This window comes from Leishmania major, chromosome 33 (genome assembly GCF_000002725.2).
Source record: "Leishmania major strain Friedlin complete genome, chromosome 33".
Taxonomy (NCBI): Eukaryota; Euglenozoa; class Kinetoplastea; order Trypanosomatida; family Trypanosomatidae; genus Leishmania; species Leishmania major.
Genome location: NC_007285.2, coordinates 1,491,763 through 1,515,454, shown reverse-complemented (window position 1 = coordinate 1,515,454; position 23,692 = coordinate 1,491,763). Strand labels below are relative to the sequence as shown.

At 69.5% G+C, this 23,692-nt stretch overlaps 1 protein-coding gene across 1 annotated transcript; it reads right to left on the bottom strand.

Annotated features, from left to right (window-relative positions):
• Positions 1–414: 414 nt before the first annotated feature.
• Positions 415–23,070, bottom strand: LMJF_33_3070 (conserved hypothetical protein; the record flags this gene model as incomplete). The annotated part of the gene is made up of 1 exon (XM_001686017.1): positions 415–23,070. The coding sequence occupies one exon, from the start codon at positions 23,068–23,070 to the stop codon at positions 415–417; it is 22,656 nt and encodes a 7,551-aa protein (XP_001686069.1).
• Positions 23,071–23,692: the final 622 nt, after the last annotated feature.

The window sequence follows — 23,692 nt, the reverse complement described above, 5'->3', positions numbered from 1 at the left end:
CAGAAATGATATCAACTAGAGCAGAGGGCCAAGAAAAGAAATGAGCTGAAGAGGCGCAGAAACGCCCACGCACGCACCAGCTCGAGAGAAGAGTTGTGAGCCAGGAAAGATCAACGGGTAGGAGAGAAAGCGACCGCGAGGGAAGAAAGTGGACGACTCAAGTGAGTCGCGACAGACGTCAGCTCACCAGAGACAGTCGAAGAATGGTGCCAAGTGGCGTCCTCACGCGGAGAGAAGACAAACAGAGTGGGAGGGGGATCAAGAGAGGGCAGGCAGCCTGGAGACAGAGAAAGAGGTGAGGACCATAACGACTTTCGCTCCCAAAAGGCGGATGAGATACATCTGTCCTCCACTCATGGGTGACGCAGACATACGCACACTCACATGTGTGCTTATGTCTGCTTTTACAAACAGCTACTCCAGCAGAGAGCCCATCCCTCTTTTCATGCGCTGCGGACCTGTGCGGACCTTTGTGTAACACGGTGGAATGGGCGGCAGGAAGCTCCCTGACACGTTGGTAGTGGAGCCGGTGGGCAGCGACAACTTGCTGTAGTTGAGAGACCGGCGCATCTCGCGATCGAGCTGCTTCTGGCGTTCCTGGTGCTTGTGCTGGCGTTGTTTACGCGACAGCTCGCTCTCCAGTTCGCGTAGATTGACGCGACGCTGACGATAACGTGTAGTGTTGCTGAGGGAGCGCTGTCGCGGGGGATGCGGAATGAGACTGCTGTTGACACTTGTGTGCCACGGTACACGCGAGGTCATCTGTGCGACGCGCATGAGTGATATACCACGCGTTTGATACGCGCTCGGCTGCTGCGAAGCTTGCCCTTCCAACTTTTGGTGTGGAGCGTACCGGTGCGCCAGGTGTGGGAGCGGCGGTGTCGACGATGGCTTGCGGATCGCCGAGTAGCTGTCCTCCATCAGCGCGGTGCGGACTGCATCACTGATGGAGCTAGTGTGACTGTGCATAGGCTGTGGATGCCAGCCACTACTCTCGTCGGGTTGTAGAAACTCCTGTTTCGAGGACAACCGCCGCTGACACCTCGGGCAGAAGCTGTCGACTTGGGAAACGGAGTTCGTGTCGGGCATCCGTAGTCGGCAGGTGGAGGAAGGCGATGTTCGGCGGGACGCGTTGCTGCATTTCATAACGCACGGAACGACGCGCTGCTGCTCGTCCACCTCGCTCGGGATTCCGTAGAGGTCCCAAACGCGCTGGTAGTCGAACTGCTCGAGCTTACCATCAATTACTTCCGCTGAGTCTGTCCCCGGGTGGGTAACATAGAAATCCACCACGATGTCATCGGCCACCGCGTAGTCGGCGATGTGCACCGCTTGCGGGGTTACATTCAGGGCAGTTGCCGTGTCAGCTGCGAACGCCTCGATAAAGCGAGCTATGCCACGGTTCTTTACTTCCTTCCACTTGCTCCCGACAAAACCGACGCGATGAAATGTTTTAACGCCATTGTGCATCGTCTTCTGTTCCTCTGGCGGGGCGTTCTTGTAGTACAGCTTCCACACATCGGTGTAGGGAGCACTACGGAGTACCAAGTCGATCTGCTTTCTCGGCAGTACGCTTGGGTGGGTGACACGAAAGCTGACGATGGTGTCGCCTGTGTTCTCGTCGCACTGCACCTTGGTCACCGAGTCCGGTTCATAACCTAGCTTCTCGCCAGTGCCCTTCACGAACGCGGCCACGAAGTTGTCCCTCTGCGTCTTCAGGATTGTGTACCACTGGTTCCCCACAAAGCCGACGCGGTGCTTCGTGCTCACTGTCTCAGGAGCCGCCGGCGCCCTCACGGCCTTTGCTACCGGTGCCGGCGCCGTTTTCCGCGACAACCTCATCGATGACTCACTCCCATCGTTCCCCGCGTAATGGTGTTCCATCGGAGAGGAAAGGTTGCTTGCCGACGTCCGTTTCTCCATGGCAGGAGGAGCTCCATGCACCGCAGGCACCACAGGAAGGCTCTCTCGCACCGCAGGTGAGCTAGCCGCCGCAGAGCAAGTACGACCACCCGACGACAACGTGCTCCTCGACGCCTCTTGAGCAGCCCGCGGCGGAGGATGCGGCTTCAGAGCAGCCGAGGTGGGCCGGGACAGCTCAGTATCAGCGGGTGGTAATCGGCACTTTAATGCTGAGTTAATGCAGCGTGATGTGCGACGAATCGTAGACAGAGCCTCGCCCTCAAAGAAGTGGCCTGTCGTCGTGTCGGGCGACTTCGGGTAGTGCTCCCAAGTCAGCGGAAAATGGTACGCGCACAACTTCTCGTCCACCTCGGAAGCCGTTAGAAAATCAAATGCATGCACCACAACAAAAGTACCTACCAAGCTTCCCGATGCCAGCTCCACGTGCTGAATATCCCCCACGCGTACATCAAGCGCGTGGGCCACATCCTCGCGAAACGCTTCCGTGACCACCGGCAAAAAAATCACTTTGACCCAGTGCCGTCCCTGCAACTTCACCTTATGCTGAGTTACTCGGGGCTTGGACGGCTTTAGATCCACCAGCTGCATCCCCGACAGGGCTCCCGATATAGATTCGACCGAACCCGACGTGCCCACTAAAGAACACCGCGGAGAAACAGACGTAACTAAACAGCTCACCTCGGCTTCATCTTCACCCATAGCATCCTCCCTTATCTCCTCCGTTCCAATAACTCCAAAGATCTTCGGCTCAGCGGCACGCTCGGCCGCCGGCGCCTCGTCCTCCTCCTGCGCATGCAGCGCCGCGGGCACCGCACACCCGAGGTCGTCGCGCGAGTCGCCCTCCGGCTCCGCGATGGACTGCCAGAGATCGCGTGCCGGCGGCACCTCCGTCGAGGCAGCCACGGGTGCCTCCTGCGGCTCAGCGGCACGCTCGGCCGCCGGCGCCTCGTCCTCCTCCTGCGCATGCAGCGCCGCGGGCACCGCACACCCGAGGTCGTCGCGCGAGTAGCCCTCCGGCTCCGCGATGGACTGCCAGAGATCGCGTGCCGGCGGCACCTCCGTCGAGGCAGCCACGGGTGCCTCCTGCGGCTCCGCGGCACGCTCGGCCGCCGGCGCCTCGTCCTCCTCCTGCGCATGCAGCGCCGCGGGCTCCGCACACCCGAGGTCGTCGCGCGAGTAGCCCTCCGGCTCCGCGATGGACTGCCAGAGATCGCGTGCCGGCGGCACCTCCGTCGAGGCAGCCACGGGTGCCTCCTGCGGCTCAGCGGCACGCTCGGCCGCCGGCGCCTCGTCCTCCTCCTGCGCATGCAGCGCCGCGGGCACCGCACACCCGAGGTCGTCGCGCGAGTCGCCCTCCGGCTCCGCGATGGACTGCCAGAGATCGCGTGCCGGCGGCACCTCCGTCGAGGCAGCCACGGGTGCCTCCTGCGGCTCAGCGGCACGCTCGGCCACCGGCGCCTCGTCCTCCTCCTGCGCATGCAGCGCCGCGGGCACCGCACACCCGAGGTCGTCGCGCGAGTAGCCCTCCGGCTCCGCGATGGACTGCCAGAGATCGCGTGCCGGCGGCACCTCCGTCGAGGCAGCCACGGGTGCCTCCTGCGGCTCCGCGGCACGCTCGGCCGCCGGCGCCTCGTCCTCCTCCTGCGCATGCAGCGCCGCGGGCACCGCACACCCGAGGTCGTCGCGCGAGTAGCCCTCCGGCTCCGCGATGGACTGCCAGAGATCGCGTGCCGGCGGCACCTCCGTCGAGGCAGCCACGGGTGCCTCCTGCGGCTCAGCGGCACGCTCGGCCGCCGGCGCCTCGTCCTCCTCCTGCGCATGCAGCGCCGCGGGCACCGCACACCCGAGGTCGTCGCGCGAGTAGCCCTCCGGCTCCGCGATGGACTGCCAGAGATCGCGTGCCGGCGGCACCTCCGTCGAGGCAGCCACGGGTGCCTCCTGCGGCTCAGCGGCACGCTCGGCCGCCGGCGCCTCGTCCTCCTCCTGCGCATGCAGCGCCGCGGGCACCGCACACCCGAGGTCGTCGCGCGAGTCGCCCTCCGGCTCCGCGATGGACTGCCAGAGATCGCGTGCCGGCGGCACCTCCGTCGAGGCAGCCACGGGTGCCTCCTGCGGCTCAGCGGCACGCTCGGCCGCCGGCGCCTCGTCCTCCTCCTGCGCATGCAGCGCCGCGGGCTCCGCACACCCGAGGTCGTCGCGCGAGTAGCCCTCCGGCTCCGCGATGGACTGCCAGAGATCGCGTGCCGGCGGCACCTCCGTCGAGGCAGCCACGGGTGCCTCCTGCGGCTCCGCGGCACGCTCGGCCGCCGGCGCCTCGTCCTCCTCCTGCGCATGCAGCGCCGCGGGCTCCGCACACCCGAGGTCGTCGCGCGAGTAGCCCTCCGGCTCCGCGATGGACTGCCAGAGATCGCGTGCCGGCGGCACCTCCGTCGAGGCAGCCACGGGTGCCTCCTGCGGCTCAGCGGCACGCTCGGCCGCCGGCGCCTCGTCCTCCTCCTGCGCATGCAGCGCCGCGGGCTCCGCACACCCGAGGTCGTCGCGCGAGTAGCCCTCCGGCTCCGCGATGGACTGCCAGAGATCGCGTGCCGGCGGCACCTCCGTCGAGGCAGCCACGGGTGCCTCCTGCGGCTCAGCGGCACGCTCGGCCGCCGGCGCCTCGTCCTCCTCCTGCGCATGCAGCGCCGCGGGCTCCGCACACCCGAGGTCGTCGCGCGAGTAGCCCTCCGGCTCCGCGATGGACTGCCAGAGATCGCGTGCCGGCGGCACCTCCGTCGAGGCAGCCACGGGTGCCTCCTGCGGCTCAGCGGCACGCTCGGCCACCGGCGCCTCGTCCTCCTCCTGCGCATGCAGCGCCGCGGGCACCGCACACCCGAGGTCGTCGCGCGAGTAGCCCTCCGGCTCCGCGATGGACTGCCAGAGATCGCGTGCCGGCGGCACCTCCGTCGAGGCAGCCACGGGTGCCTCCTGCGGCTCCGCGGCACGCTCGGCCGCCGGCGCCTCGTCCTCCTCCTGCGCATGCAGCGCCGCGGGCACCGCACACCCGAGGTCGTCGCGCGAGTAGCCCTCCGGCTCCGCGATGGACTGCCAGAGATCGCGTGCCGGCGGCACCTCCGTCGAGGCAGCCACGGGTGCCTCCTGCGGCTCAGCGGCACGCTCGGCCACCGGCGCCTCGTCCTCCTCCTGCGCATGCAGCGCCGCGGGCACCGCACACCCGAGGTCGTCGCGCGAGTAGCCCTCCGGCTCCGCGATGGACTGCCAGAGATCGCGTGCCGGCGGCACCTCCGTCGAGGCAGCCACGGGTGCCTCCTGCGGCTCCGCGGCACGCTCGGCCGCCGGCGCCTCGTCCTCCTCCTGCGCATGCAGCGCCGCGGGCTCCGCACACCCGAGGTCGTCGCGCGAGTAGCCCTCCGGCTCCGCGATGGACTGCCAGAGATCGCGTGCCGGCGGCACCTCCGTCGAGGCAGCCACGGGTGCCTCCTGCGGCTCCGCGGCACGCTCGGCCGCCGGCGCCTCGTCCTCCTCCTGCGCATGCAGCGCCGCGGGCACCGCACACCCGAGGTCGTCGCGCGAGTAGCCCTCCGGCTCCGCGATGGACTGCCAGAGATCGCGTGCCGGCGGCACCTCCGTCGAGGCAGCCACGGGTGCCTCCTGCGGCTCAGCGGCACGCTCGGCCGCCGGCGCCTCGTCCTCCTCCTGCGCATGCAGCGCCGCGGGCTCCGCACACCCGAGGTCGTCGCGCGAGTAGCCCTCCGGCTCCGCGATGGACTGCCAGAGATCGCGTGCCGGCGGCACCTCCGTCGAGGCAGCCACGGGTGCCTCCTGCGGCTCCGCGGCACGCTCGGCCGCCGGCGCCTCGTCCTCCTCCTGCGCATGCAGCGCCGCGGGCTCCGCACACCCGAGGTCGTCGCGCGAGTCGCCCTCCGGCTCCGCGATGGACTGCCAGAGATCGCGTGCCGGCGGCACCTCCGTCGAGGCAGCCACGGGTGCCTCCTGCGGCTCAGCGGCACGCTCGGCCACCGGCGCCTCGTCCTCCTCCTGCGCATGCAGCGCCGCGGGCACCGCACACCCGAGGTCGTCGCGCGAGTAGCCCTCCGGCTCCGCGATGGACTGCCAGAGATCGCGTGCCGGCGGCACCTCCGTCGAGGCAGCCACGGGTGCCTCCTGCGGCTCCGCGGCACGCTCGGCCGCCGGCGCCTCGTCCTCCTCCTGCGCATGCAGCGCCGCGGGCACCGCACACCCGAGGTCGTCGCGCGAGTAGCCCTCCGGCTCCGCGATGGACTGCCAGAGATCGCGTGCCGGCGGCACCTCCGTCGAGGCAGCCACGGGTGCCTCCTGCGGCTCCGCGGCACGCTCGGCCGCCGGCGCCTCGTCCTCCTCCTGCGCATGCAGCGCCGCGGGCTCCGCACACCCGAGGTCGTCGCGCGAGTAGCCCTCCGGCTCCGCGATGGACTGCCAGAGATCGCGTGCCGGCGGCACCTCCGTCGAGGCAGCCACGGGTGCCTCCTGCGGCTCAGCGGCACGCTCGGCCGCCGGCGCCTCGTCCTCCTCCTGCGCATGCAGCGCCGCGGGCACCGCACACCCGAGGTCGTCGCGCGAGTAGCCCTCCGGCTCCGCGATGGACTGCCAGAGATCGCGTGCCGGCGGCACCTCCGTCGAGGCAGCCACGGGTGCCTCCTGCGGCTCAGCGGCACGCTCGGCCGCCGGCGCCTCGTCCTCCTCCTGCGCATGCAGCGCCGCGGGCTCCGCACACCCGAGGTCGTCGCGCGAGTCGCCCTCCGGCTCCGCGATGGACTGCCAGAGATCGCGTGCCGGCGGCACCTCCGTCGAGGCAGCCACGGGTGCCTCCTGCGGCTCAGCGGCACGCTCGGCCGCCGGCGCCTCGTCCTCCTCCTGCGCATGCAGCGCCGCGGGCTCCGCACACCCGAGGTCGTCGCGCGAGTAGCCCTCCGGCTCCGCGATGGACTGCCAGAGATCGCGTGCCGGCGGCACCTCCGTCGAGGCAGCCACGGGTGCCTCCTGCGGCTCAGCGGCACGCTCGGCCGCCGGCGCCTCGTCCTCCTCCTGCACACGCAGCGCTGCGGACTCCTCCACTGGCTCCAGCGAAGCGAAGCCCTCCGAGGCGCGGAGGGCAGCGGGCGGCGTGGCACGGGTGGGCGACGTCTCTCGCGTCTCGGCGACGCGCTCGTACAGTGCCCAGGTGCGGGTGAAGGGCGAGTTGGCAAGCTGCCTGTTCAGCTCCTTCTTCGCTAGGCCTCCATGCGAGAGCTGGAAGTCGGCAATGAGGCTGCCGGCTGTGAACACCAGCCGCTGCATCGAGGTCCGCGGCAGCGCCGTGGCATCGCAGACGTCGCTTGTGAACTCCTGCTTGAGCAGGTCCGGGCACTCGTCGACGACACGCGCCCACAGATCACCGTCCAGACGGACCTGGTGTGTCGTGACCGCGAGGCGCGTCTGCGGCTCCACCGGCGTGCCGACGCGCTGCAACGCTGGCGCCTCCTCCTCGAACGCCGTCATCGGCACCGCCACCGGTTCCTCCTCCTGCTGCGCACGCAGCGCTGCGGACTCCTCCACCGGCTCCAGCGACGCGAAGCTCTCCGAGGCGCGGAGGGCAGCGGGCGGCGTGACGCTACGGGTGGCTACCGGGGGAGTCCCCTCGAAATGACCACCTCGCGGCTCCACCGGCGTGCCGACGCGCTGCAGCGCTGGCGCCTCCTCCTGCTGCGCACGCAGCGCTGCGGACTCCTCCACCGGCTCCAGCGACGCGAAGCTCTCCGAGGCGCGGAGGGCAGCGGGCGGCGTGACGCGGGTGGGCGACGTCTCTCGCGTCTCGGCGACGCGCTCGTACAGTGCCCAGGTGCGGGTGAAGGGCGAGTTGGCAAGCTGCCTGTTCAGCTCCTTCTTCGCTAGGCCTCCATGCGAGAGCTGGAAGTCGGCAATGAGGCTGCCGGCTGTGAACACCAGCCGCTGCATCGAGGTCCGCGGCAGCGCCGTGGCATCGCAGACGTCGCTTGTGAACTCCTGCTTGAGCAGGTCCGGGCACTCGTCGACGACACGCGCCCACAGATCACCGTCCAGACGGACCCGGTGTGTCGTGACCGCGAGGCGCGTCTGCGGCTCCACCGGCGTGCCGACGCGCTGCAGCGCTGGCGCCTCCTCCTCGAACGCCGTCATCGGCACCGCCGCCAGTGCCTCCTCCTGCTGCGCACGCAGCGCTGCGGGCTCCTCCACCGGCTCCAGCGACGCGAAGCTCTCCGAGGCGCGGAGGGCAGCGGGTGGCGTGGCACGGGTGGGCGACGTCTCTCGCGTCTCGGCGACGCGCTCGTACAGTGCCCAGGTGCGGGTGAAGGGCGAGTTGGCAAGCTGCCTGTTCAGCTCCTTCTTCGCTAGGCCTCCATGCGAGAGCTGGAAGTCGGCAATGAGGCTGCCGGCTGTGAACACCAGCCGCTGCATCGAGGTCCGCGGCAGCGCCGTGGCATCGCAGACGTCGCTTGTGAACTCCTGCTTGAGCAGGTCCGGGCACTCGTCGACGACACGCGCCCACAGATCACCGTCCAGACGGACCTGGTGTGTCGTGACCGCGAGGCGCGTCTGCGGCTCCACCGGCGTGCCGACGCGCTGCAGCGCTGGCGCCTCCTCCTCGAACGCCGTCATCGGCACCGCCACCGGTTCCTCCTCCTGCTGCGCACGCAGCGCTGCGGACTCCTCCACCGGCTCCAGCGACGCGAAGCTCTCCGAGGCGCGGAGGGCAGCGGGCGGCGTGACGCTACGGGTGGCTACCGGGGGAGTCCCCTCGAAATGACCACCTCGCGGCTCCACCGGCGTGCCGACGCGCTGCAGCGCTGGCGCCTCCTCCTGCTGCGCACGCAGCGCTGCGGGCTCCTCCACCGGCTCCAGCGACGCGAAGCTCTCCGAGGCGCGGAGGGCAGCGGGCGGCGTGACGCGGGTGGGCGACGTCTCTCGCGTCTCGGCGACGCGCTCGTACAGTGCCCAGGTGCGGGTGAAGGGCGAGTTGGCAAGCTGCCTGTTCAGCTCCTTCTTCGCTAGGCCTCCATGCGAGAGCTGGAAGTCGGCAATGAGGCTGCCGGCTGTGAACACCAGCCGCTGCATCGAGGTCCGCGGCAGCGCCGTGGCATCGCAGACGTCGCTTGTGAACTCCTGCTTGAGCAGGTCCGGGCACTCGTCGACGACACGCGCCCACAGATCACCGTCCAGACGGACCCGGTGTGTCGTGACCGCGAGGCGCGTCTGCGGCTCCACCGGCGTGCCGACGCGCTGCAGCGCTGGCGCCTCCTCCTCGAACGCCGTCATCGGCACCGCCGCCAGTGCCTCCTCCTGCTGCGCACGCAGCGCTGCGGGCTCCTCCACCGGCTCCAGCGACGCGAAGCTCTCCGAGGCGCGGAGGGCAGCGGGTGGCGTGGCACGGGTGGGCGACGTCTCTCGCGTCTCGGCGACGCGCTCGTACAGTGCCCAGGTGCGGGTGAAGGGCGAGTTGGCAAGCTGCCTGTTCAGCTCCTTCTTCGCTAGGCCTCCATGCGAGAGCTGGAAGTCGGCAATGAGGCTGCCGGCTGTGAACACCAGCCGCTGCATCGAGGTCCGCGGCAGCGCCGTGGCATCGCAGACGTCGCTTGTGAACTCCTGCTTGAGCAGGTCCGGGCACTCGTCGACGACACGCGCCCACAGATCACCGTCCAGACGGACCTGGTGTGTCGTGACCGCGAGGCGCGTCTGCGGCTCCACCGGCGTGCCGACGCGCTGCAGCGCTGGCGCCTCCTCCTCGAACGCCGTCATCGGCACCGCCACCGGTTCCTCCTCCTGCTGCGCACGCAGCGCTGCGGACTCCTCCACCGGCTCCAGCGACGCGAAGCTCTCCGAGGCGCGGAGGGCAGCGGGCGGCGTGGCACGGGTGGGCGACGTCTCTCGCGTCTCGGCGACGCGCTCGTACAGTGCCCAGGTGCGGGTGAAGGGCGAGTTGGCAAGCTGCCTGTTCAGCTCCTTCTTCGCTAGGCCTCCATGCGAGAGCTGGAAGTCGGCAATGAGGCTGCCGGCTGTGAACACCAGCCGCTGCATCGAGGTCCGCGGCAGCGCCGTGGCATCGCAAACGTCGCTTGTGAACTCCTGCTTGAGCAGGTCCGGGCACTCGTCGACGACACGCGCCCACAGATCACCGTCCAGACGGACCTGGTGTGTCGTGACCGCGAGGCGCGTCTGCGGCTCCACCGGCGTGCCGACGCGCTGCAGCGCTGGCGCCTCCTCCTCGAACGCCGTCATCGGCACCGCCACCGGTTCCTCCTCCTGCTGCGCACGCAGCGCTGCGGACTCCTCCACCGGCTCCAGCGACGCGAAGCTCTCCGAGGCGCGGAGGGCAGCGGGCGGCGTGACGCTACGGGTGGCTACCGGGGGAGTCCCCTCGAAATGACCACCTCGCGGCTCCACCGGCGTGCCGACGCGCTGCAGCGCTGGCGCCTCCTCCTGCTGCGCACGCAGCGCTGCGGGCTCCTCCACCGGCTCCAGCGACGCGAAGCTCTCCGAGGCGCGGAGGGCAGCGGGTGGCGTGGCACGGGTGGGCGACGTCTCTCGCGTCTCGGCGACGCGCTCGTACAGTGCCCAGGTGCGGGTGAAGGGCGAGTTGGCAAGCTGCCTGTTCAGCTCCTTCTTCGCTAGGCCTCCATGCGAGAGCTGGAAGTAGGCGATGAGGCTGCCGGCTGTAAGCACCAGCCGCTGCATCGAGGTCCGCGGCAGCGCCGTGGCATCGCAGACGTCGCTTGTGAACTCCTGCTTGAGCAGGTCCGGGCACTCGTCGACGACACGCGCCCACAGATCACCGTCCAGACGGACCTGGTGTGTCGTGACCGCGAGGCGCGTCTGCGGCTCCACCGGCGTGCCGACGCGCTGCAGCGCTGGCGCCTCCTCCTCGAACGCCGTCATCGGCACCGCCGCCAGTGCCTCCTCCTGCTGCGCACGCAGCGCTGCGGGCTCCTCCACCGGCTCCAGCGACGCGAAGCTCTCCGAGGCGCGGAGGGCAGCGGGCGGCGTGACGCGGGTGGGCGACGTCTCTCGCGTCTCGGCGACGCGCTCGTACAGTGCCCAGGTGCGGGTGAAGGGCGAGTTGGCAAGCTGCCTGTTCAGCTCCTTCTTCGCTAGGCCTCCATGCGAGAGCTGGAAGTCGGCGATGAGGCTGCCGGCTGTAAGCACCAGCCGCTGCATCGAGGTCCGCGGCAGCGCCGTGGCATCGCAGACGTCGCTTGTGAACTCCTGCTTGAGCAGGTCCGGGCACTCGTCGACGACACGCGCCCACAGATCACCGTCCAGACGGACCTGGTGTGTCGTGACCGCGAGGCGCGTCTGCGGCTCCACCGGCGTGCCGACGCGCTGCAGCGCTGGCGCCTCCTTCTCGAACGCCGTCATCGGCACCGCCACCGGTTCCTCCTCCTGCTGCGCACGCAGCGCTGCGGACTCCTCCACCGGCTCCAGCGACGCGAAGCTCTCCGAGGCGCGGAGGGCAGCGGGCGGCGTGACGCGGGTGGGCGACGTCTCTCGCGTCTCGGCGACGCGCTCGTACAGTGCCCAGGTGCGGGTGAAGGGCGAGTTGGCAAGCTGCCTGTTCAGCTCCTTCTTCGCTAGGCCTCCATGCGAGAGCTGGAAGTCGGCAATGAGGCTGCCGGCTGTGAACACCAGCCGCTGCATCGAGGTCCGCGGCAGCGCCGTGGCATCGCAGACGTCGCTTGTGAACTCCTGCTTGAGCAGGTCCGGGCACTCGTCGACGACACGCGCCCACAGATCACCGTCCAGACGGACCCGGTGTGTCGTGACCGCGAGGCGCGTCTGCGGCTCCACCGGCGTGCCGACGCGCTGCAGCGCTGGCGCCTCCTCCTCGAACGCCGTCATCGGCACCGCCACCGGTTCCTCCTCCTGCTGCGCACGCAGCGCTGCGGACTCCTCCACCGGCTCCAGCGACGCGAAGCTCTCCGAGGCGCGGAGGGCAGCGGGCGGCGTGACGCTACGGGTGGCTACCGGGGGAGTCCCCTCGAAATGACCACCTCGCGGCTCCACCGGCGTGCCGACGCGCTGCAGCGCTGGCGCCTCCTCCTGCTGCGCACGCAGCGCTGCGGGCTCCTCCACCGGCTCCAGCGACGCGAAGCTCTCCGAGGCGCGGAGGGCAGCGGGTGGCGTGGCACGGGTGGGCGACGTCTCTCGCGTCTCGGCGACGCGCTCGTACAGTGCCCAGGTGCGGGTGAAGGGCGAGTTGGCAAGCTGCCTGTTCAGCTCCTTCTTCGCTAGGCCTCCATGCGAGAGCTGGAAGTAGGCGATGAGGCTGCCGGCTGTGAACACCAGCCGCTGCATCGAGGTCCGCGGCAGCGCCGTGGCATCGCAGACGTCGCTTGTGAACTCCTGCTTGAGCAGGTCCGGGCACTCGTCGACGACACGCGCCCACAGATCACCGTCCAGACGGACCTGGTGTGTCGTGACCGCGAGGCGCGTCTGCGGCTCCACCGGCGTGCCGACGCGCTGCAGCGCTGGCGCCTCCTCCTCGAACGCCGTCATCGGCACCGCCGCCAGTGCCTCCTCCTGCTGCGCACGCAGCGCTGCGGGCTCCTCCACCGGCTCCAGCGACGCGAAGCTCTCCGAGGCGCGGAGGGCAGCGGGCGGCGTGGCACGGGTGGGCGACGTCTCTCGCGTCTCGGCGACGCGCTCGTACAGTGCCCAGGTGCGGGTGAAGGGCGAGTTGGCAAGCTGCCTGTTCAGCTCCTTCTTCGCTAGGCCTCCATGCGAGAGCTGGAAGTCGGCAATGAGGCTGCCGGCTGTGAACACCAGCCGCTGCATCGAGGTCCGCGGCAGCGCCGTGGCATCGCAGACGTCGCTTGTGAACTCCTGCTTGAGCAGGTCCGGGCACTCGTCGACGACACGCGCCCACAGATCACCGTCCAGACGGACCCGGTGTGTCGTGACCGCGAGGCGCGTCTGCGGCTCCACCGGCGTGCCGACGCGCTGCAGCGCTGGCGCCTCCTCCTCGAACGCCGTCATCGGCACCGCCACCGGTTCCTCCTCCTGCTGCGCACGCAGCGCTGCGGACTCCTCCACCGGCTCCAGCGACGCGAAGCTCTCCGAGGCGCGGAGGGCAGCGGGCGGCGTGGCACGGGTGGGCGACGTCTCTCGCGTCTCGGCGACGCGCTCGTACAGTGCCCAGGTGCGGGTGAAGGGCGAGTTGGCAAGCTGCCTGTTCAGCTCCTTCTTCGCTAGGCCTCCATGCGAGAGCTGGAAGTCGGCAATGAGGCTGCCGGCTGTGAACACCAGCCGCTGCATCGAGGTCCGCGGCAGCGCCGTGGCATCGCAAACGTCGCTTGTGAACTCCTGCTTGAGCAGGTCCGGGCACTCGTCGACGACACGCGCCCACAGATCACCGTCCAGACGGACCTGGTGTGTCGTGACCGCGAGGCGCGTCTGCGGCTCCACCGGCGTGCCGACGCGCTGCAGCGCTGGCGCCTCCTCCTCGAACGCCGTCATCGGCACCGCCACCGGTTCCTCCTCCTGCTGCGCACGCAGCGCTGCGGACTCCTCCACCGGCTCCAGCGACGCGAAGCTCTCCGAGGCGCGGAGGGCAGCGGGCGGCGTGACGCTACGGGTGGCTACCGGGGGAGTCCCCTCGAAATGACCACCTCGCGGCTCCACCGGCGTGCCGACGCGCTGCAGCGCTGGCGCCTCCTCCTGCTGCGCACGCAGCGCTGCGGGCTCCTCCACCGGCTCCAGCGACGCGAAGCTCTCCGAGGCGCGGAGGGCAGCGGGTGGCGTGGCACGGGTGGGCGACGTCTCTCGCGTCTCGGCGACGCGCTCGTACAGTGCCCAGGTGCGGGTGAAGGGCGAGTTGGCAAGCTGCCTGTTCAGCTCCTTCTTCGCTAGGCCTCCATGCGAGAGCTGGAAGTAGGCGATGAGGCTGCCGGCTGTAAGCACCAGCCGCTGCATCGAGGTCCGCGGCAGCGCCGTGGCATCGCAGACGTCGCTTGTGAACTCCTGCTTGAGCAGGTCCGGGCACTCGTCGACGACACGCGCCCACAGATCACCGTCCAGACGGACCTGGTGTGTCGTGACCGCGAGGCGCGTCTGCGGCTCCACCGGCGTGCCGACGCGCTGCAGCGCTGGCGCCTCCTTCTCGAACGCCGTCATCGGCACCGCCACCGGTTCCTCCTCCTGCTGCGCACGCAGCGCTGCGGGCTCCTCCACCGGCTCCAGCGACGCGAAGCTCTCCGAGGCGCGGAGGGCAGCGGGCGGCGTGACGCGGGTGGGCGACGTCTCTCGCGTCTCGGCGACGCGCTCGTACAGTGCCCAGGTGCGGGTGAAGGGCGAGTTGGCAAGCTGCCTGTTCAGCTCCTTCTTCGCGAGGCCTCCATGCGAGAGCTGGAAGTAGGCGATGAGGCTGCCGGCTGTAAGCACCAGCCGCTGCATCGAGGTCCGCGGCAGCGCCGTGGCATCGCAGACGTCGCTTGTGAACTCCTGCTTGAGCAGGTCCGGGCACTCGTCGACGACACGCGCCCACAGATCACCGTCCAGACGGACCCGGTGTGTCGTGACCGCGAGGCGCGTCTGCGGCTCCACCGGCGTGCCGACGCGCTGCAGCGCTGGCGCCTCCTCCTGCTGCGCACGCAGCGCTGCGGGCTCCTCCACCGGCTCCAGCGACGCGAAGCTCTCCGAGGCGCGGAGGGCAGCGGGCGGCGTGACACGGGTGGGCGACGTCTCTCGCGTCTCGGCGACGCGCTCGTACAGTGCCCAGGTGCGGGTGAAGGGCGAGTTGGCAAGCTGCCTGTTCAGCTCCTTCTTCGCTAGGCCTCCATGCGAGAGCTGGAAGTCGGCAATGAGGCTGCCGGCTGTAAGCACCAGCCGCTGCATCGAGGTCCGCGGCAGCGCCGTGGCATCGCAGACGTCGCTTGTGAACTCCTGCTTGAGCAGGTCCGGGCACTCGTCGACGACACGCGCCCACAGATCACCGTCCAGACGGACCCGGTGTGTCGTGACCGCGAGGCGCGTCTGCGGCTCCACCGGCGTGCCGACGCGCTGCAGCGCTGGCGCCTCCTCCTGCTGCGCACGCAGCGCTGCGGGCTCCTCCACCGGCTCCAGCGACGCGAAGCCCTCCGAGGCGCGGAGGGCAGCGGGCGGCGTGGCACGGGTGGGCGACGTCTCTCGCGTCTCGGCGACGCGCTCGTACAGTGCCCAGGTGCGGGTGAAGGGCGAGTTGGCAAGCTGCCTGTTCAGCTCCTTCTTCGCTAGGCCTCCATGCGAGAGCTGGAAGTCGGCAATGAGGCTGCCGGCTGTGAACACCAGCCGCTGCATCGAGGTCCGCGGCAGCGCCGTGGCATCGCAGACGTCGCTTGTGAACTCCTGCTTGAGCAGGTCCGGGCACTCGTCGACGACACGCGCCCACAGATCACCGTCCAGACGGACCCGGTGTGTCGTGACCGCGAGGCGCGTCTGCGGCTCCACCGGCGTGCCGACGCGCTGCAGCGCTGGCGCCTCCTCCTCGAACGCCGTCATCGGCACCGCCGCCAGTGCCTCCTCCTGCTGCGCACGCAGCGCTGCGGGCTCCTCCACCGGCTCCAGCGACGCGAAGCTCTCCGAGGCGCGGAGGGCAGCGGGTGGCGTGGCACGGGTGGGCGACGTCTCTCGCGTCTCGGCGACGCGCTCGTACAGTGCCCAGGTGCGGGTGAAGGGCGAGTTGGCAAGCTGCCTGTTCAGCTCCTTCTTCGCTAGGCCTCCATGCGAGAGCTGGAAGTCGGCAATGAGGCTGCCGGCTGTGAACACCAGCCGCTGCATCGAGGTCCGCGGCAGCGCCGTGGCATCGCAGACGTCGCTTGTGAACTCCTGCTTGAGCAGGTCCGGGCACTCGTCGACGACACGCGCCCACAGATCACCGTCCAGACGGACCCGGTGTGTCGTGACCGCGAGGCGCGTCTGCGGCTCCACCGGCGTGCCGACGCGCTGCAGCGCTGACGCCTCCTCCTGCTGCGCACGCAGCGCTGCGGGCTCCTCCACCGGCTCCAGCGACGCGAAGCCCTCCGAGGCGCGGAGGGCAGCGGGCGGCGTGGCACGGGTGGGCGACGTCTCTCGCGTCTCGGCGACGCGCTCGTACAGTGCCCAGGTGCGGGTGAAGGGCGAGTTGGCAAGCTGCCTGTTCAGCTCCTTCTTCGCTAGGCCTCCATGCGAGAGCTGGAAGTCGGCAATGAGGCTGCCGGCTGTGAACACCAGCCGCTGCATCGAGGTCCGCGGCAGCGCCGTGGCATCGCAGACGTCGCTTGTGAACTCCTGCTTGAGCAGGTCCGGGCACTCGTCGACGACACGCGCCCACAGATCACCGTCCAGACGGACCTGGTGTGTCGTGACCGCGAGGCGCGTCTGCGGCTCCACCGGCGTGCCGACGCGCTGCAGCGCTGGCGCCTCCTCCTCGAACGCCGTCATCGGCACCGCCGCCAGTGCCTCCTCCTGCTGCGCACGCAGCGCTGCGGGCTCCTCCACCGGCTCCAGCGACGCGAAGCTCTCCGAGGCGCGGAGGGCAGCGGGCGGCGTGGCACGGGTGGGCGACGTCTCTCGCGTCTCGGCGACGCGCTCGTACAGTGCCCAGGTGCGGGTGAAGGGCGAGTTGGCAAGCTGCCTGTTCAGCTCCTTCTTCGCTAGGCCTCCATGCGAGAGCTGGAAGTCGGCAATGAGGCTGCCGGCTGTGAACACCAGCCGCTGCATCGAGGTCCGCGGCAGCGCCGTGGCATCGCAGACGTCGCTTGTGAACTCCTGCTTGAGCAGGTCCGGGCACTCGTCGACGACACGCGCCCACAGATCACCGTCCAGACGGACCTGGTGTGTCGTGACCGCGAGGCGCGTCTGCGGCTCCACCGGCGTGCCGACGCGCTGCAGCGCTGGCGCCTCCTTCTCGAACGCCGTCATCGGCACCGCCACCGGTTCCTCCTCCTGCTGCGCACGCAGCGCTGCGGGCTCCTCCACCGGCTCCAGCGACGCGAAGCTCTCCGAGGCGCGGAGGGCAGCGGGCGGCGTGACGCGGGTGGGCGACGTCTCTCGCGTCTCGGCGACGCGCTCGTACAGTGCCCAGGTGCGGGTGAAGGGCGAGTTGGCAAGCTGCCTGTTCAGCTCCTTCTTCGCGAGGCCTCCATGCGAGAGCTGGAAGTAGGCGATGAGGCTGCCGGCTGTAAGCACCAGCCGCTGCATCGAGGTCCGCGGCAGCGCCGTGGCATCGCAGACGTCGCTTGTGAACTCCTGCTTGAGCAGGTCCGGGCACTCGTCGACGACACGCGCCCACAGATCACCGTCCAGACGGACCTGGTGTGTCGTGACCGCGAGGCGCGTCTGCGGCTCCACCGGCGTGCCGACGCGCTGCAGCGCTGGCGCCTCCTTCTCGAACGCCGTCATCGGCACCGCCACCGGTTCCTCCTCCTGCTGCGCACGCAGCGCTGCGGGCTCCTCCACCGGCTCCAGCGACGCGAAGCTCTCCGAGGCGCGGAGGGCAGCGGGTGGCGTGGCACGGGTGGGCGACGTCTCTCGCGTCTCGGCGACGCGCTCGTACAGTGCCCAGGTGCGGGTGAAGGGCGAGTTGGCAAGCTGCCTGTTCAGCTCCTTCTTCGCTAGGCCTCCATGCGAGAGCTGGAAGTAGGCGATGAGGCTGCCGGCTGTAAGCACCAGCCGCTGCATCGAGGTCCGCGGCAGCGCCGTGGCATCGCAGACGTCGCTTGTGAACTCCTGCTTGAGCAGGTCCGGGCACTCGTCGACGACACGCGCCCACAGATCACCGTCCAGACGGACCTGGTGTGTCGTGACCGCGAGGCGCGTCTGCGGCTCCACCGGCGTGCCGACGCGCTGCAGCGCTGGCGCCTCCTTCTCGAACGCCGTCATCGGCACCGCCACCGGTTCCTCCTCCTGCTGCGCACGCAGCGCTGCGGGCTCCTCCACCGGCTCCAGCGACGCGAAGCTCTCCGAGGCGCGGAGGGCAGCGGGCGGCGTGACGCGGGTGGGCGACGTCTCTCGCGTCTCGGCGACGCGCTCGTACAGTGCCCAGGTGCGGGTGAAGGGCGAGTTGGCAAGCTGCCTGTTCAGCTCCTTCTTCGCGAGGCCTCCATGCGAGAGCTGGAAGTAGGCGATGAGGCTGCCGGCTGTAAGCACCAGCCGCTGCATCGAGGTCCGCGGCAGCGCCGTGGCATCGCAGACGTCGCTTGTGAACTCCTGCTTGAGCAGGTCCGGGCACTCGTCGACGACACGCGCCCACAGATCACCGTCCAGACGGACCTGGTGTGTCGTGACCGCGAGGCGCGTCTGCGGCTCCACCGGCGTGCCGACGCGCTGCAGCGCTGGCGCCTCCTTCTCGAACGCCGTCATCGGCACCGCCACCGGTTCCTCCTCCTGCTGCGCACGCAGCGCTGCGGACTCCTCCACCGGCTCCAGCGACGCGAAGCTCTCCGAGGCGCGGAGGGCAGCGGGCGGCGTGACGCTACGGGTGGCTACCGGGGGAGTCCCCTCGAAATGACCACCTCGCGGCTCCACCGGCGTGCCGACGCGCTGCAGCGCTGGCGCCTCCTCCTGCTGCGCACGCAGCGCTGCGGGCTCCTCCACCGGCTCCAGCGACGCGAAGCCCTCCGAGGCGCGGAGGGCAGCGGGCGGCGTGGCACGGGTGGGCGACGTCTCTCGCGTCTCGGCGACGCGCTCGTACAGTGCCCAGGTGCGGGTGAAGGGCGAGTTGGCAAGCTGCCTGTTCAGCTCCTTCTTCGCTAGGCCTCCATGCGAGAGCTGGAAGTCGGCGATGAGGCTGCCGGCTGTGAACACCAGCCGCTGCATCGAGGTCCGCGGCAGCGCCGTGGCATCGCAGACGTCGCTTGTGAACTCCTGCTTGAGCAGGTCCGGGCACTCGTCGACGACACGCGCCCACAGATCACCGTCCAGACGGACCCGGTGTGTCGTGACCGCGAGGCGCGTCTGCGGCTCCACCGGCGTGCCGACGCGCTGCAGCGCTGGCGCCTCCTCCTGCTGCGCACGCAGCGCTGCGGGCTCCTCCACCGGCTCCAGCGACGCGAAGCTCTCCGAGGCGCGGAGGGCAGCGGGCGGCGTGACACGGGTGGGCGACGTCTCTCGCGTCTCGGCGACGCGCTCGTACAGTGCCCAGGTGCGGGTGAAGGGCGAGTTGGCAAGCTGCCTGTTCAGCTCCTTCTTCGCTAGGCCTCCATGCGAGAGCTGGAAGTCGGCAATGAGGCTGCCGGCTGTAAGCACCAGCCGCTGCATCGAGGTCCGCGGCAGCGCCGTGGCATCGCAGACGTCGCTTGTGAACTCCTGCTTGAGCAGGTCCGGGCACTCGTCGACGACACGCGCCCACAGATCACCGTCCAGACGGACCCGGTGTGTCGTGACCGCGAGGCGCGTCTGCGGCTCCACCGGCGTGCCGACGCGCTGCAGCGCTGGCGCCTCCTCCTGCTGCGCACGCAGCGCTGCGGGCTCCTCCACCGGCTCCAGCGACGCGAAGCCCTCCGAGGCGCGGAGGGCAGCGGGCGGCGTGGCACGGGTGGGCGACGTCTCTCGCGTCTCGGCGACGCGCTCGTACAGTGCCCAGGTGCGGGTGAAGGGCGAGTTGGCAAGCTGCCTGTTCAGCTCCTTCTTCGCTAGGCCTCCATGCGAGAGCTGGAAGTCGGCGATGAGGCTGCCGGCTGTGAACACCAGCCGCTGCATCGAGGTCCGCGGCAGCGCCGTGGCATCGCAGACGTCGCTTGTGAACTCCTGCTTGAGCAGGTCCGGGCACTCGTCGACGACACGCGCCCACAGATCACCGTCCAGACGGACCCGGTGTGTCGTGACCGCGAGGCGCGTCTGCGGCTCCACCGGCGTGCCGACGCGCTGCAGCGCTGGCGCCTCCTCCTGCTGCGCACGCAGCGCTGCGGGCTCCTCCACCGGCTCCAGCGACGCGAAGCCCTCCGAGGCGCGGAGGGCAGCGGGCGGCGTGGCACGGGTGGGCGACGTCTCTCGCGTCTCGGCGACGCGCTCGTACAGTGCCCAGGTGCGGGTGAAGGGCGAGTTGGCAAGCTGCCTGTTCAGCTCCTTCTTCGCTAGGCCTCCATGCGAGAGCTGGAAGTCGGCAATGAGGCTGCCGGCTGTGAACACCAGCCGCTGCATCGAGGTCCGCGGCAGCGCCGTGGCATCGCAGACGTCGCTTGTGAACTCCTGCTTGAGCAGGTCCGGGCACTCGTCGACGACACGCGCCCACAGATCACCGTCCAGACGGACCCGGTGTGTCGTGACCGCGAGGCGCGTCTGCGGCTCCACCGGCGTGCCGACGCGCTGCAGCGCTGGCGCCTCCTCCTGCTGCGCACGCAGCGCTGCGGGCTCCTCCACCGGCTCCAGCGACGCGAAGCTCTCCGAGGCGCGGAGGGCAGCGGGCGGCGTGGCACGGGTGGGCGACGTCTCTCGCGTCTCGGCGACGCGCTCGTACAGTGCCCAGGTGCGGGTGAAGGGCGAGTTGGCAAGCTGCCTGTTCAGCTCCTTCTTCGCTAGGCCTCCATGCGAGAGCTGGAAGTCGGCAATGAGGCTGCCGGCTGTGAACACCAGCCGCTGCATCGAGGTCCGCGGCAGCGCCGTGGCATCGCAGACGTCGCTTGTGAACTCCTGCTTGAGCAGGTCCGGGCACTCGTCGACGACACGCGCCCACAGATCACCGTCCAGACGGACCTGGTGTGTCGTGACCGCGAGGCGCGTCTGCGGCTCCACCGGCGTGCCGACGCGCTGCAGCGCTGGCGCCTCCTTCTCGAACGCCGTCATCGGCACCGCCACCGGTTCCTCCTCCTGCTGCGCACGCAGCGCTGCGGGCTCCTCCACCGGCTCCAGCGACGCGAAGCTCTCCGAGGCGCGGAGGGCAGCGGGCGGCGTGACGCGGGTGGGCGACGTCTCTCGCGTCTCGGCGACGCGCTCGTACAGTGCCCAGGTGCGGGTGAAGGGCGAGTTGGCAAGCTGCCTGTTCAGCTCCTTCTTCGCGAGGCCTCCATGCGAGAGCTGGAAGTAGGCGATGAGGCTGCCGGCTGTAAGCACCAGCCGCTGCATCGAGGTCCGCGGCAGCGCCGTGGCATCGCAGACGTCGCTTGTGAACTCCTGCTTGAGCAGGTCCGGGCACTCGTCGACGACACGCGCCCACAGATCACCGTCCAGACGGACCTGGTGTGTCGTGACCGCGAGGCGCGTCTGCGGCTCCACCGGCGTGCCGACGCGCTGCAGCGCTGGCGCCTCCTTCTCGAACGCCGTCATCGGCACCGCCACCGGTTCCTCCTCCTGCTGCGCACGCAGCGCTGCGGACTCCTCCACCGGCTCCAGCGACGCGAAGCTCTCCGAGGCGCGGAGGGCAGCGGGCGGCGTGACGCTACGGGTGGCTACCGGGGGAGTCCCCTCGAAATGACCACCTCGCGGCTCCACCGGCGTGCCGACGCGCTGCAGCGCTGGCGCCTCCTCCTGCTGCGCACGCAGCGCTGCGGGCTCCTCCACCGGCTCCAGCGACGCGAAGCCCTCCGAGGCGCGGAGGGCAGCGGGCGGCGTGGCACGGGTGGGCGACGTCTCTCGCGTCTCGGCGACGCGCTCGTACAGTGCCCAGGTGCGGGTGAAGGGCGAGTTGGCAAGCTGCCTGTTCAGCTCCTTCTTCGCTAGGCCTCCATGCGAGAGCTGGAAGTCGGCAATGAGGCTGCCGGCTGTGAACACCAGCCGCTGCATCGAGGTCCGCGGCAGCGCCGTGGCATCGCAGACGTCGCTTGTGAACTCCTGCTTGAGCAGGTCCGGGCACTCGTCGACGACACGCGCCCACAGATCACCGTCCAGACGGACCCGGTGTGTCGTGACCGCGAGGCGCGTCTGCGGCTCCACCGGCGTGCCGACGCGCTGCAGCGCTGGCGCCTCCTCCTCGAACGCCGTCATCGGCACCGCCGCCAGTGCCTCCTCCTGCTGCGCACGCAGCGCTGCGGGCTCCTCCACCGGCTCCAGCGACGCGAAGCTCTCCGAGGCGCGGAGGGCAGCGGGTGGCGTGGCACGGGTGGGCGACGTCTCTCGCGTCTCGGCGACGCGCTCGTACAGTGCCCAGGTGCGGGTGAAGGGCGAGTTGGCAAGCTGCCTGTTCAGCTCCTTCTTCGCTAGGCCTCCATGCGAGAGCTGGAAGTCGGCAATGAGGCTGCCGGCTGTGAACACCAGCCGCTGCATCGAGGTCCGCGGCAGCGCCGTGGCATCGCAGACGTCGCTTGTGAACTCCTGCTTGAGCAGGTCCGGGCACTCGTCGACGACACGCGCCCACAGATCACCGTCCAGACGGACCTGGTGTGTCGTGACCGCGAGGCGCGTCTGCGGCTCCACCGGCGTGCCGACGCGCTGCAGCGCTGGCGCCTCCTCCTCGAACGCCGTCATCGGCACCGCCGCCAGTGCCTCCTCCTGCTGCGCACGCAGCGCTGCGGGCTCCTCCACCGGCTCCAGCGACGCGAAGCTCTCCGAGGCGCGGAGGGCAGCGGGTGGCGTGGCACGGGTGGGCGACGTCTCTCGCGTCTCGGCGACGCGCTCGTACAGTGCCCAGGTGCGGGTGAAGGGCGAGTTGGCAAGCTGCCTGTTCAGCTCCTTCTTCGCTAGGCCTCCATGCGAGAGCTGGAAGTCGGCAATGAGGCTGCCGGCTGTGAACACCAGCCGCTGCATCGAGGTCCGCGGCAGCGCCGTGGCATCGCAGACGTCGCTTGTGAACTCCTGCTTGAGCAGGTCCGGGCACTCGTCGACGACACGCGCCCACAGATCACCGTCCAGACGGACCCGGTGTGTCGTGACCGCGAGGCGCGTCTGCGGCTCCACCGGCGTGCCGACGCGCTGCAGCGCTGGCGCCTCCTCCTGCTGCGCACGCAGCGCTGCGGGCTCCTCCACCGGCTCCAGCGACACGAAGCTCGCAGAGGAGTGCGAATGTGAGAGGTATGATATAGGTGTGGTTTCGGGCGGTCCTAGTATCAGTGAAGATGCTTTAGAGGACCGCTCGGCTGCGGTGACGCTGAGATCGTCTTGCTTCGTCTGGTCACTGGGGTTTTCCGCTGTGTATGAAGCGGTGTTGTCGGAGTCCAATTCGTCGAGGGACATGAAGCTTACCGTGTTGTGAAGACTGAAGTGTTCGCCCTGCATCGCTGAGGGTTTCACACGTGTAGGACGGGCGAAGGGGGGGTTGGCTCGAAGGGCAGCTCTCTACCGGGTGATGACGAGGGATTTGCGATCGGCAGAAGCTGTTTTTCTTGAGCCTGTAGTTTGGGCAGATGTTGCCGTTGACTGATAGCGGTTTCGGCAAACCCATGTGTTTCTTTAAGTTGACCTTGCGTCGGACTTGCACTGGTGAGTTCGAGGGTGGAATCGACGTTGGCGGCTGGATGGCTGCTTGCCCTGAGTGCACGTGGGTAGTAACTCCACGTGTGTGTGTGTGTGTGTGTGAAAGGCGCCGTTGTGAGGGCGTTGTTGGTTGAAAGGATCTTAGTGGTGGCGGGGTGCTCGAGCTTGAAACGAGCGCAGAACTGAGATTTGACGAAGACGAGGTGGCTGATGCTGTGACGTGGTAAACGACAGGCTGTACTCGCATTTGTTGGGAACGCTACTGTCAGGGCGGGCTGCTGAGAATGAAGGGCAATTGCCCAGGCGTTTCCCTGAAGTCGCACGCAGTCAGCTGTCGTGACTATACGTGAAGGCGAAATGCCCCATCGATTGGGTACAGACTGGTGGAGGGCACATGTGCGACTGAGCGCGCAGCGCGCGAGTC